General features: G+C 44.6%; 1 protein-coding gene across 1 annotated transcript in view; it reads left to right on the top strand.

Moving 5' to 3' along the window:
• kcnn1a (potassium intermediate/small conductance calcium-activated channel, subfamily N, member 1a) overlaps window positions 1-13,834 on the top strand; it is a 61,554-nt gene that overhangs the window by 32,426 nt on the left and 15,294 nt on the right. The window contains exons 2-4 of the mRNA XM_014190005.3: window positions 908-1,357; window positions 4,017-4,112; window positions 5,021-5,439. Coding sequence (XP_014045480.3) covers window positions 908-1,357; window positions 4,017-4,112; window positions 5,021-5,439 — 965 coding nt within the window. The remainder of the gene's footprint in view (window positions 1-907; window positions 1,358-4,016; window positions 4,113-5,020; window positions 5,440-13,834) is intronic.

Raw genomic sequence — 13,834 nt, 5'->3', positions numbered from 1 at the left:
TACATGCCTCTACACTTCCAAGGTCTGTGGAACTCCTCCGCTCCTCTGCTTTCCCACCAAATTTAATTTTCACCTCTCCTTGAACCTGCGCTGCAATACAATCTGGATCAAAGATTTACATTTTAATCATTTAGCAGACACTCTTATCCAGAGTGATTTACAGTAGTGTGAGTGCATACATTTTCATACTTTCTCTTATAGGTCCCCCGTGGGAATCAAACCCAGAATTCTGGAGTGGCAAATGTCATGCTTTATCAACTGAGCCACACGGGACGGCACAGAAAGAGCTGAGCAGGATCCCTCTTCGATTTAGATGCAGTTTTTGATATACAGAGAGGAGACGAAGACACATCTTTGAGTAAAGAATGCTCTTGTTTTCCCCTTGCAGAAACTCTTGATTCAGTTTTTCCTGCGTCTCTGATTATAGAAGCACCACTCATTCAGTCACTCAGTCTTTTTGGACACCCCATCTCTGGGCTCTGCAGGAAAGAGTGTTTCTTTAACAGGAAACAAGGTCACGCAGCACATTAATCTTTCATGACTAAATTTGTGCTGCGCATAGAGGACATTTTCTGCACTTTGTAGGGTCCACTATTAGTTATATGGCTTTATTTATACATTCATCTCCATTCATTATTCATGTGCTTTTGCCCTGCAGATCTGGATGTGCTTTTCTTGAGGGACAGCTGATATGAGTGCAATGTACAACAGAACACAGAATACAGAGATTGCACTGATTTAGTGCAGGGCAGTGTTTCTGGTTCGTGCTTCTGGGTTGTGGACCGGCTCCGGTCCATGGGACATTAGTCAAATTGAAGTTATAAAGGAAAGTTGCTCCTCCCATTCTCTGACACCAGACTGATTGGTGGTTTGTTTCTCTAACAACCTCTTGTGTTTTTGTTGCCAGGCAACCACTGAGCAGAAGAAGCTGAGCCATGCTGGATCCAAGCTCTGCCTCTCCGAGAGCAGCGGCCAACTCCCTCAGATAGCCATGAACACCTGCAAGTACAATGGCGGCGTAGTGAGACCACTGGGCAGCCTGGCGTCGTCGCGGCGCAACCTAGCAGAGCTCGACTCGGAGACGCAGCCCCTCCAGACGTTGCACAGCTCCGGCCTGGAGGTGGTGGTATCCAAGGGCAACGGCGAGGACCCCAGCAAGGCGTCCAACGAGAGCCTGGTCAGGGACGGAAATGGTGCTCCTGTGAAGAAGAACAAGGACATTGGCTATAGGCTCGGCCACCGGAGGGCGCTCTTTGAGAAGCGGAAGAGACTCAGTGACTACGCCCTCATCTTTGGAATGTTCGGGATCGTCGTCATGGTGACTGAGACTGAGCTGTCCTGGGGAGTTTACGGCAAGGTAATTAGTGTGGGTGGTCTTTTTGTTTGTTGAATACCTCTAATGCTGCAATTCTCTGAGTCGCTATACACAATTTCCTCACTGTGGGGGAAAACACGAGGGAGTTCTCATAGACCGGTAGCAAAAAAAGCCTCATGTTGCTTATGAATGCATTTCACACTACTTTTGAATTATAATTGGATTGTAAGGCTCGTATGAATGTCCTGCTTAATATATTGTTTGTGTCATCCTCACAAATCAACTGCATTACACTTAAAAACTTCAAATTCGACTAGTAAAATGTCAATGAGCATTAGCATTCTAGCTAACTGCTGCATCCAAAAATAGGATTTTTGCAACTATCACAACCAAATGTAATCTTAGCAACTGTTCAAGCAATAATCAAAACAACATTGTAATCCTATGAGAGCTCCCCCAAAAATGATTTAGTTTTGAAGTTGTAACTACGTAAATCTAGGATATGTTTAATGGCTGCAGATGGCAAACGGCAATTGTTTTCCCCCATACTTGTTTATGACGTGAATAACGACTCGGAGTATGCTATGTTTAGATAGGATGTCATGTTAAACATGGTGAACACATAGTGAACTTCAGAGGTATTTGTGTAAGTAGAATGACAATGCTTGCGATTCAAAAAAGGTCAGAGCTTGGCCAAAGGACTGTTTTCACTAGGCTGCTGCTGGTATTTTGAGAGTCACTTTGAAGCCTGCCCTGCAGCCAAACAACGCTGTCCAATCAGAATAGAGAGAGCTGCTTCAAAGTGACTGACATTATCTCTAACCAGCACGTGGGAGTGTCAGGACAACCCAACATGGCGGCAGGCTGTTGTCATTTCAGGGTCGCCATGACCTGGTCACGACTCCCTGACCTATCATTAGCTCCGTCAACCAATCAATTTGGATTTGGGCAGTGCTTTCTGTACCAAACATTTGTCACAGTGCACTTAGGGAAAGGTTTGGCCCCAATGTTTACAAGATTGCACTGTTGGCTAGCGTCACCACATAGTCAATGCAACGAGCCAGCATTGATTGGCCTAAGTAATAGCTGGAACAGCTACTGAATTTTTTACAACTGCATGAGGTAAAGTAAGATTGAGCAGCAATGTTTTGGTTAAGTCCAGCCAATTCTACACATTTATTTGAATTGTTAAATTCAATATTACATATAGGTGTCTATAAGGTTTCTATTAACCAATTTTTGTAGTAAATTTAGATTAATTGTCGAGTTGGTCTGAGTTTAAATTGAGCTGATCCTATCCCTGAGTGACACAGCACTCCTACCATATAGAATGCGCTACAATAAGGACGAATCATTTTTCATCTTGCATGTCACATCACATGGACATGTGAGTCAGTCAAGATTTTTCCCAACCCTTAAAGAGGTGTGGTGGGGGGTTGATGTGTTAAAGGGAGTGAGCTTTTGGGGACTGAAAAACCCTTATATTTCTGTCAGGTGGATGAATTGGTTTTACTCAATGTTATTTCACTGGGGACTTCTCAAAACAATTTGAGACATTATAGGGTCGAGAGGTGCCAGAGACCTGAGGGGCAAAGCAATCTAGTTGATTGCTAAAAATACATTCGCTAATTTTCTCCCTGCCTGTTACTATGTCTTGTGGCGGCATGATCAGTGTAATGGCTCATATTCTAATGCATGCTTACTTGACCCCACCCCAAGAGAGCATATCAATATCCATTTACAACGACTTGGACGTCCGCGGGCCTTGACAACATAGCAATGGGCAGCTTTTACAATCGCCCCTGACGATTATTTACAATGATTCCTATTGTTGTTTTTGTCACTGTTGTCAGGATTGTGATTACAACCCCCCCCCCATCATTATATAACATGTTTTAGTCCCCACCATTACAGCTGATTCATCAAATCACTTTTTACCCACAGTGGGAAGTCTAGTAGTGCAGGTCCTTATTCCAAAGATCTATGACCCTTTATAGGCGTTGCAGCTCTAGCGTCCAAACGATCAATTCATCACTCGCACCGCTCACGGTGGGTTGCTTCCTGCTAACGCTACTGTAGAAGATGCACAACGTAACTGCTCTGTTTCTGCATCTAGGCTACTATTAGATTGAAAATACCTAGTGGTGGGTTTGATGAATAAATCGTTTGTGTACTGTTTAGAGCCAATGTTTGACCTTTACTTCCTGCTACTGTCATTGTTTTGAGACAACACTTTGTGGTGCTGTTGTTTTTAGTTCAAACCCCTTTCCTCAGCTCTCTCGTTTTAAGCTAACAATATGTGGTGTTTTCATTGTCAGTGTTCCTCTCCTTACTACTAGTTACATTCACTCCAGAGGGAAACCTTTATGGAAGATAGAAGTTAGATGGATTTATTTTGGTCTTGTTAGCTCCATCCAACAATATTTCCAAAATCAACATGTTTTGCCCACCATGAAGACTGCCTAAATTATTTCACACAACAACAAAATAATCTAAGTTGAAGATTTCTTATATTAATGCTTTTACATTTACAGTTCGGAGGTGAAGCCTAGGTATGACCACTCCTCTGAAAGTCAACATAGGTTGCACATGCTATGTAATCGTCAATAAATATTCTTAATTTATTTTATATATTTATATTTCTCCTCAATATCACTGTATCTCTAAACTATATTTATTGTGTGTCTGTCTCTCACTACAGGAATCTTCGTACTCATTTGCACTGAAATGCCTTATCAGCCTTTCCACTGTTATATTGCTTGGTCTTATAATAATGTACCATGCCCGGGAAATCCAGGTGAGTCGAAATAATGCAACAATTTGGCAGGAAATACCATTTCATTGTTATAATTTATGGGCTGGTGTGGTGATTGCCTGAATTGCTTGAAAATTGAGTTTGATTATTGAGTGTGATGATGCCTATTATTGATGAATTGTTTTAAGTATTCAACATTTAAACAGGTCAACATAATTGGGTATGTTAGATACTTTACAGTCCTAATTCAGCTGATTTATATTATGATATTTACAGAAAATGACTGAAATAACTGGTACTTTTTTTAAGGCTCTTTAAAATGTGAAGAGTGGCATCTATTAAATCTGTAATCCACAGCGGTGAAACTGCCACGTCTGTTTGCAATATTACAACAACAAACAGGTTACTTCAAACAACCAACACTGTTTTTTCTCTCTGACATCTTGAACATCATTACACACGAGATAGAACAGCAGAGTATGTACTACGGACTGTAAAATAAAGTATATAACTACTGTAAAATAAAGTATATAAAGACTGAAAAATAAAGTATATAACTACTGTAAAATAAAGTATACAAAGACTGTAAAATAAAGTATATAACTACTGTAAAATAAAGTATATAAAGACTGAAAAATAAAGTATATAACTACTGTAAAATAAAGTATATAAAGACTGTAAAATAAAGTATATAACTACTGTAAAATAAAGTATACAAAGACTGTAAAATAAAGTATATAACTACTGTAAAATAAAGTATACAAAGACTGTAAAATAAAGTATATAACTACTGTAAAATAAAGTATACAAAGACTGTAAAATAAAGTATATAACTACTGTAAAATAAAGTATATAAAGACTGAAAAATAAAGTTTGTAACTACTGTAAAATAAAGGAGGTAAAGTCTGTAAAATAACGCATAACTAAGCTACTTTTTGCTTTTCCTGCAGCTGTTTATGGTGGACAATGGGGCGGACGACTGGAGGATAGCCATGACGTACGAGCGCATCTTCTTCATCGTGCTGGAGCTGCTGGTGTGCGCCATCCACCCCATCCCGGGCCATTACCGCTTCACTTGGACGGCACGGATCGCCTTCACCTACACTCCGTCGACGGCCAACGCCGACGTGGACATCATCCTCTCCATCCCCATGTTCCTCAGGCTCTACCTGATCGGCCGTGTCATGCTGCTGCACAGCAAGCTCTTCACGGACGCCTCGTCACGCAGCATTGGCGCCCTCAACAAGATCAACTTCAACACACGCTTCGTCATGAAGACGCTCATGACCATCTGCCCCGGGACCGTGCTGCTGGTCTTCAGCATCTCCTCCTGGATCATCGCCGCCTGGACGGTGCGAGTCTGCGAGAGGTAAACGGCTAGGGAGTTCCCTAAAGAGGGAAAGACCCAGCCAAGCACCACAGAAACACACGCCCCCATCATTGTGCACTGTGTGTGTCGGCACTCCCCCTTCTCTCTCTCTCTCTTCCTCCTTCTCTCTCTCTCCCTCCTTCCGCCTTCTCTCTCTCTCTCTCCCTCCTTCCCCCTTCTCTCTCTCCCTCCTACCCCTTCTCTCTCTCTCCCTCCTTCCCCCTTCTCTCTCTCTCTCTCTCTCCCTCCTACCCCTTCTCTCTCTCTCCCTCCTTCCCCCTTCTCTCTCTCTCCTTCCTTTCCCCTTCTCTCTCTCTCCCTCCTTCCCCCTTCTCTCTCTCTCTCCCTCCTTCCCCCTTCTCTCTCTCTCTCCCTCCTTCCCCCCTTCTCTCTCTCCCTCCTTCCCCCCTTCTCTCTCTCCCTCCTTCCCCCTTCTCTCTCCCTCTCTCTCCCTCCTTCCCCCCTTCTCTCTCTCTCCCTCCTTCCAACTTCTCTCTCTCTCCCTCCTTCCCCCTTCTCTCTCTCTCTCTCCCTCCCTCCCCTTCTCTCTCCCTCCTCTCTCTCTCCCTCCTTCCCCCTTCTCTCTCCCTCTCTCTCCCTCCTTCTCTCTCTCTCCCTCCTTCCCCCTTCTCTCTCTCTCCCTCCTTCTCTCTCTCTCTCTCCCTCCCTCCCCTTCTCTCTCCCTCTCTCCCTCCTTCCCCCTTCTCTCTCCCTCTCTCTCCCTCCTTCCCCCTTCTCTCTCTCTCCCTCCTTCCCCCTTCTCTCTCTCTCTCCCTCCTTCCCCCTTCTCTCTCTCTCCTTCCTTTCCCCTTCTCTCTCTCTCCCTCCTTCCCCCTTCTCTCTCTCTCTCCCTCCTTCCCCCTTCTCTCTCTCTCTCCCTCCTTCCCCCCTTCTCTCCCTCCTTCCCCCCTTCTCTCTCTCCCTCCTTCCCTCTCCCTCTCTCTCCCTCCTTCCCCCTTCTCTCTCTCTCCCTCCTTCCCCCCTTCTCTCTCTCTCCCTCCTTCCCCCCTTCTCTCTCTCTCCCTCCTTCCCCCCTTCTCTCTCTCTCCCTCCTTCCCCCTTCTCTCTCTCTCTCTCCCTCCCTCCCCCTTCTCTCTCCCTCCTCTCTCTCTCCCTCCCCCACTTCTCTCTCTCTCCTTCCTTTCCCCTTCTCTCTCTCCCTCCTTCCCCCTTCTCTCTCTCTCTCCCTCCTTCCCCCCTTCTCTCCCTCCTTCCCCCCTTCTCTCTCTCCCTCCTTCCCCCTTCTCTCTCCCTCTCTCTCCCTCCTTCCCCCTTCTCTCTCTCTCTCCCTCCTTCCCCCCTTCTCTCCCTCCTTCCCCCCTTCTCTCTCTCTCCCTCCTTCCCCCTTCTCTCTCTCCCTCCTTCCCCCTTCTCTCTCTCTCTCTCTCTCCCTCCCTCCCCCTTCTCTCTCCCTCCTCTCTCTCTCCCTCCTTCCCCCTTCTCTCTCTCCCTCCTTCCCTCCTTCTCCCTCCGCCACTTCTCCCTCTCTCTCCCTCCCCCACTTCTCTCTCTCTCCCTCCTTCCCCCTTCTCTCTCGGTCTCCCTCCTTCCCCCTTCTCTCTCGGTCTCCCTCCTTCCCCCCTTCTCTCTCTCCCTCCTTCCCCCTCTTCTCTCCCTCTCTCTCTCTCCCCTTCGCTCTCGCTCCATCCTTCCCTCCTCTCTCTCTCCCTCCCCCACTTCTCTCTCTCTCCTTCCCCCCTCTCTCTCCCTCCCTCCCCCACTTCTCTCTCTTTCCCCCTCCGTACCCCCCTTTCTCTCTCTCTCTCCCTCCCCCACTTCTCTCTCTCTCCCTCACTTCTTTCTCTCTCCCTCCCTTCCCCACTTCTGTCTCTCTCCTTCCCCCTTCTCTCTCTCTCTCTCTCTCCCTCCTTCCTGCTTTCTGTTCTCTGTGTCCAGTTGTGTTGTGGTGTTCTGTTCATGCTCACTAGCCCAAAGTAATGTCTTGATGTGTCGTACCCCCACACACACCACTGCCTGGGTAAAAAAAAGAAGGGGGTTTCATTAGCTCAGCGATCACTCCACGAGTCCCTACTCCTTGTTTTAACGCTATTTTAGCAGATTTTCCATAATTCATGAGTGTCTAATTGTTTGTTTGCTGAATGGTTTGTTTTGGTAATACTGAGCAGCCCCAAGGATCCCCGTTCACATCAGGCTTTTTCTCAAGGGGGCGGTGGGGATTCTCACAGATCTCTGAGTAAAGGGAGGAGGCAGGGAAGAGCACGCTTTTTCAGACCAATTAGAAGTTTATCATTACTTTGATGTTAAGTTGTCTTCCTTGGTGTGTAGGGGCTGAGGGAGGTGGGATGGGTTGACGTCAGCTCCTGTAACACTTCCTTATGACAAAAGGGCTGTAAGTCAAAAAGTCAAATCAGTCAACAGGAACACTCGCTGCCAATCTTTCAGTCAGTCAGACAGTGAGTTGCTCTCCTACGTTTTGCTTGCTTTTTATTTCCTCCCTTTCCATCCCATACTTCCTTGCTCTCTTAACCCCTCACTAACCACTTCCCCCTGCACCCTGGAGCCACGTAAGGACCAGCAGAGAAAACAGTGTTTGACCTTTGGCTCCACCTCCACATGAAACCGAAAAGAAGTAGCGTGAGGTGCAACTCGAATCCAACTTCACCAAATAGTTTGTTGGCACATATTCAAAAGAACACTCTGTTCATCAAGCCTACAGGAATGAATAGTGTATTGCTGAATGTACTTGCATAAAGCCTTAAAGTGATACCATCACATGGATGGACACACTGTTTTTTTCCTGTCTTAGATTTAACCATGAAAGATACAGGTGTTGCCAAATACTGTGAAAAGCATGAATAGAACGTATGGATGACATTGTTGATGGTGTTGTATCTGTCTGGTAATCTATCAACATTACAAAGGAAAACCATAGAACCACAGGGAAATGTAACCAAGCTCTACAGTCGGATGTCTATGGTACTTGGACGCAAAATGCGGCTGGAGTCAACACCATGAAATATCTAGAGTGGCTAATGGGGTCAGGATAGATGATATGCCCACCACACGCTCCGTGCCAAACTAGTCCGCAGCAGTGCATGCAATATAAGGCAGTCCAGTTATGGTTTCAATTTGAAAATAACATGTTTCCGTGTGTTTGGGTGTGTGTGTGTGTGTTTTGTGTGTGTGTGTGTGTGTGAGTGTCTATAATGTTATGTTGTACTTTCTATTTCCCTACTATGCTGCTCCATAGGGATACCATGTGAGTCCTCGCTCTCTAGCCGTGGAAAACCTATCATTTTGCACCGAGCTGGCGCCACTGCTGCCCTGAGTGGGTGAGGGATGGGGGTGGGATTGGGCGAGGGGCAGCCCCCCCAAAAAAACTGCTATCCTTTCCAAACAGAGTAAGGCAAAGGGGGACTAGGTATTCCCCCCTTAGTCGGCATGAATGTGTCACCCATCCTCAAAAACCCAAAAATATATCAACAAAGAAAAATACATTCAGTGGCTAGGAGCATAGGCGAAACCTATGATTTGAGCAGCACTTTGAACCAAGCGTCTCTTCTAAACTGTTTTGTGGTAGCGAGGAGGAGGAGGAGGAGGAGGAGGAGAAGGAGGAGGAGGGAGTTTGTGCTAAAATGGAGCAGCTCCTTCAAGTCACCTTCACCAGCAAGCCTGAGGGCAATTGTCTTTTTTCATTCCTCTTCCTTATGTAATTGTTATAGATCCATAATGTGCCCACTCTTTTCAGCATCTACTTCCAAGATTTGCTGAGGAACAAAAGCTTTTTAGTCCTTTGTGTTCTCGCACATTACCATTCCATTATGTGTCTCCTCTCGAATAATTGATTGAATGATGTCGTAATCGTTAGGTATTCTACAGGCTTTTGTCACTTCTGCCAGATGATTCAGTTTGCTCAAGACGTGGCAAAGGAATTTAATCTGAGATACATATTCATACAAAACATCCGTGCTTATTTGAGGAGAAAACAAATATCAAGTCATTTGTCTGGTACAAAGTCGTTAATGTGGATTTAAGCTCGATTTAGATTTTTTTTTAACCAAAGTTCTAACATTTAACCATATTATAATAACCCCATTAACCCGGAAGTGTTTCACAAAAAGCTCTTCAGCTAGGATGATGAATAGTGAGGGTGTTGCTATCCGTTCTAGCACAGTTTCCAAAATTGAGTCATGAGGAGTTTGTTTCTTCAAGGCAAATGCAGTGTCTCCAGTTTGAAGTTTCATAACATGGACTGAGTTCTCACCCGTGGTAAACAATGAAACAGCATGGGAGTCTTCATGTTTACTGCTCTCGATCCCATCACTCCAACCCACTCAGAAAAAGAGGCGCTTGTTTTCCAAAGTGCTGTGCGTGAGTTTGGAAATGAATCTGCTGATGCACTGTTACATTGACCACGCTCCTGAGCCAAAGGGCAGAACGGTGTGAGATTGGACGAGCACGGAGTCTGTCTGGAATAGACGGGTGAATGAAAGATACATGGTGGGTGGAGGGGACAGGAGGGGTGGTTGGCTGAGTGGCGGTGTTGGCAGGAACCATGATGGTACAGTAGAGGGAAGCAATGCTGGTCACTGCCCCCCTTGATACAGCTCCAGAGCTCCCCTACTTTATTTAAGATTCTCAGTCTTTTGGCGTTCTTATCAAACTCCTCCTCTTTTGCATCATGATCCTTTGCATATTTCCTACTACTGTACCCATCTAACGTGGCATGCTTGCAGTTTTTCCTCATCCCCTCCCCCACTTATTTATCTTTCCTTATTCATAACCAGCAGGCCTAATCCAGTCAGAACTCAGATACACTTGCATGCCTTGCCTGTCCCCCCTCCGGTCCTATCTCCTCTCTCTAACTCTCTCTCTCTCTGAAACTAAACACTTTTTTTCCCGAGGTTACATGAGACGGTCGTTTCTCACCCCGGTCTTCCTGGGGACCTCTGGCCATGTAACAAGCTTTGGAAAGTTAAGAGACTTTCCCTCACCACAGATTAACAGGGTTGAGTTACTGGCCGGTTACTGACCGATATCATGTGTGTGTTGTCACTCGACCTGAAGTCACAGTACACAGCTTCATGTCCAGCGGAATCCTAGCCAGAGATACTTGTGCGCTTGAACTTTCACCACAACTAAAAGTTTTGTGTAAATCACACATTAGTGTCCGTGTGAAAGTTCTGTGTGCTTTTCTCAGGTTCGGATTTAGCTGCTAATGAACTGCAGGCCATATCGTGACATGAGAGATGTGTGTAAAACCTTGAAATTCCAAGGAATGATTATATGAAGGAATGAATTGCCTAGACATTCATAAACTTGCAAAATAATCTTTCTCATTATGTTGTGATATAGAATGATCTGTACACACACTAACTGTACACACTGAATGTTGTGTGACAGATGGTCCAGGTAGACTTTCAAGCAGAGTTTGAGTTGTATTTTGTGTACCATTGGAGTATACCTCCACACTGTGTTCTTCATGCCTGTTGATATTCCATGCAGTAGTTATTACTGACAATGGACAAGCATGACCTAACAAAGTTCCGGAACACGACGATGTTGACGTTCATCAAAGAAAGCTTTTGAGGCTGTAAGGCTATACAAAAGAGTTTTAGCTTTGCTCTTAAGACCACAATGGCTGTTTGAAGGAGATATCCTGTAGGGAAGTTCTGTGTTGTTATGTCTTCTGATACTTTTACTTTTGCTATTTTTAGTTGTGTTGGCTGTGCTACGGCTTGTATCGCTTGCGTCATATTGTGAGACTTAGATTCAAATACATTTTATTACCATTTTGTTCTGTAAATGATAATGAAAAGAGACTTTCATCTTGACTCGACATGTTTGCTAGAATCCATTTGGAATGCTTGCTTTGCATTTTGGCTGGATGATGCGAGCACAATTAGGTCTGCAGTTTTTTTAATTAGGTCATCCCCAGTTGAGTTTAATCCTATCTGTATGTTTACCGCCTCTGACACCCTCCCCTCTTACATTTCAACAAATTTGTCCCAAAATAATCTCTGCCACTGCTCAAATTCTCATTTAAATCAAGGAGACTTGTTAAAATTCTTTTAATGTGCTACGATGAGTTTGCTTGATATGATGAATTCCTGTAGAAAAGACTGTTGTTAGTACATGGACAAGCTAAGGCATATAAAAGTCCCCTTTTAATGTTCTTTCCACTGCAGTGGCTTATATTAGGAGCAAATTAGCCTGTCCAACCATTTGCCTGCTCAGGGTAATACTAATAAAAATACTGCTTGCTGCTCAATATACAGTATTGCGTTCTCAATAACTGGTTAAACCAGTTTTTCTCAATTTCAGGTTTAATCTGACTTGCATGCCATACAAGGAACAAATAATAATTTATTTGGCATTATGGTCTACTCCTGTATAATGTTATCTTTATAGGTAACAGTTATTGATATCTCAAACAATTATTTCCAACCAATGTTTTTGGCAAATGTTTCTATGTTACTTTTTAGTACTACAACTAACAACAGGGTTTGGAAGATTCAGAATACTCATGTCATTTTGATTTCATTCCTCAAATAGCTTAGATCAGGGTTTCCCAAACTCGGTCCTTCCCAAAATCTAAAGCTTAAGCTTCAACCTATAATATACAGCATAGACCCGGGTATTCAAATCTATGTCGTGCTAGGGCAAAAAACAAAACATGTACCCAGGACCGAGTTTGCGAAACCCTGGTTTAGAAGGCACATTGTCAGGCATTGCCACTGTATGTCCCTGGGACAAACCATCTGTTTCTTTCATGAGCTCATCCACATACGGTAAGAGATGGAGATAAAGAATTCTGGGGGAGATGGCCAGGGTTAACAGACCAAATTACATGAAGAGATGGCCAGGGTTAACAGACCAGATGACATGAAGAGATGGCCAGGGTTAACAGACCAGATGACATGAAGAGATGGCCAGTGTTAACAGACCAGATGACATGAAGAGATGGCCAGGGTTAACAGACCAGATGACATGAAGAGATGGCCAGGGTTAAAAGACCAGATGACATGAAGAGATGGCCAGGGTTAACAGACCAAATGACATGAAGAAATGGCCAGGGTTAAAAGACTAAATGACATGAAGAGATGGCCAGGGTTAACAGACCAGATGACATGAAGAGATGGCCAGTGTTAACAGACCAGATGACATGAAGAGATGGCCAGGGTTAACAGACCAGATGACATGAAGAGATGGCCAGGGTTAAAAGACCAGATGACATGAAGAGATGGCCAAGGTTAAAAGACCAGATGACATGAAGAGATGGCCAGGGTTAAAAGACCAGATGACATGAAGAGATGGCCAGGGTTAAAAGACCAGATGACATGAAGAGATGGCCAGGGTTAACAGACCAGATGACATGAAGAGATGGCCAGGGTTAAAAGACCAGATGACATGAAGAGATGGCCAGGGTTAACAGACCAGATGACATGAAGAGATGGCCAGGGTTAAAAGACCAGATGACATGAAGAGATGGCCAAGGTTAAAAGACCAGATGACATGAAGAGATGGCCAGGGTTAACAGACCAGATGACATGAAGAGATGGCCAGGGTTAAAAGACCAGATGACATGAAGAGATGGCCAGGGTTAACAGACCAGATGACATGAAGAGATGGCCAGGGTTAACAGACCAGATGACATGAAGAGATGGCCAGGGTTAACAGACCAAATGACATGAAGAGATGGCCAGGGTTAACAGACCAGATGACATGAAGAGATGGCCAGGGTTTAATGAAGAGGAAAAAGCATCACTGCATCCATTTTAATCAATTCCCATTACATTTTAGCAGACACTTTTATCCAGAGTGACAGTAGTGAGTGCATATATTTTCATGCTGGTCCTCCATGGGAATCAAACCCACAACCTTGGCTTTGCAAGCACCATGCTCTAGCAACTGAGCCACACGGGACATACAGGGGTGAGTTGTGTACTTCAATACCACCCAGAACAGTGACTTGTTTATGATGTTGACATTCTTCAATGGTCTCTCTTGTGTTGGCTGATGCGGTAGATAGATTGCAATGTGTCACCGGTTAGGTTGTTTTCAACACTGTGAATCAAGTGGTATTCCTGTAGTCTAACACACATTAAAGCCCTTTCTGGAAGGAATCGTTTAGGTCTAGTGCTCTCATATGTGCGTACTTGCAAATAGAGTTGCTGACAAAGTAAGGGAACACAGAGTTTTTTGAGGGAGCGATCTTACAAACAATGACATGTCTACAACACGAAGCCTACTTCTATGGGATGTTTTGCAAGGGTGGGAGACATTTTATTTCAGACAATTCCTCTGGTCTCACAATAGGTCGAAAGTGGTGCCAGCTCTTGTCCATGCTATGCCAACACTCTACACAGTATATTGAGAGCTTCAAAATGCCATCGACTGGTTCTGCATCCGTAGCTTCTAGTGCCCATATCAC

This window comes from Salmo salar, chromosome 03, assembly GCF_965601325.2.
Source record: "Salmo salar chromosome 03, fSalSal1, whole genome shotgun sequence".
Lineage (NCBI taxonomy): Eukaryota > Metazoa > Chordata > Actinopteri > Salmoniformes > Salmonidae > Salmo > Salmo salar.
This window is presented reverse-complemented; position numbering and strand designations above follow the sequence as displayed.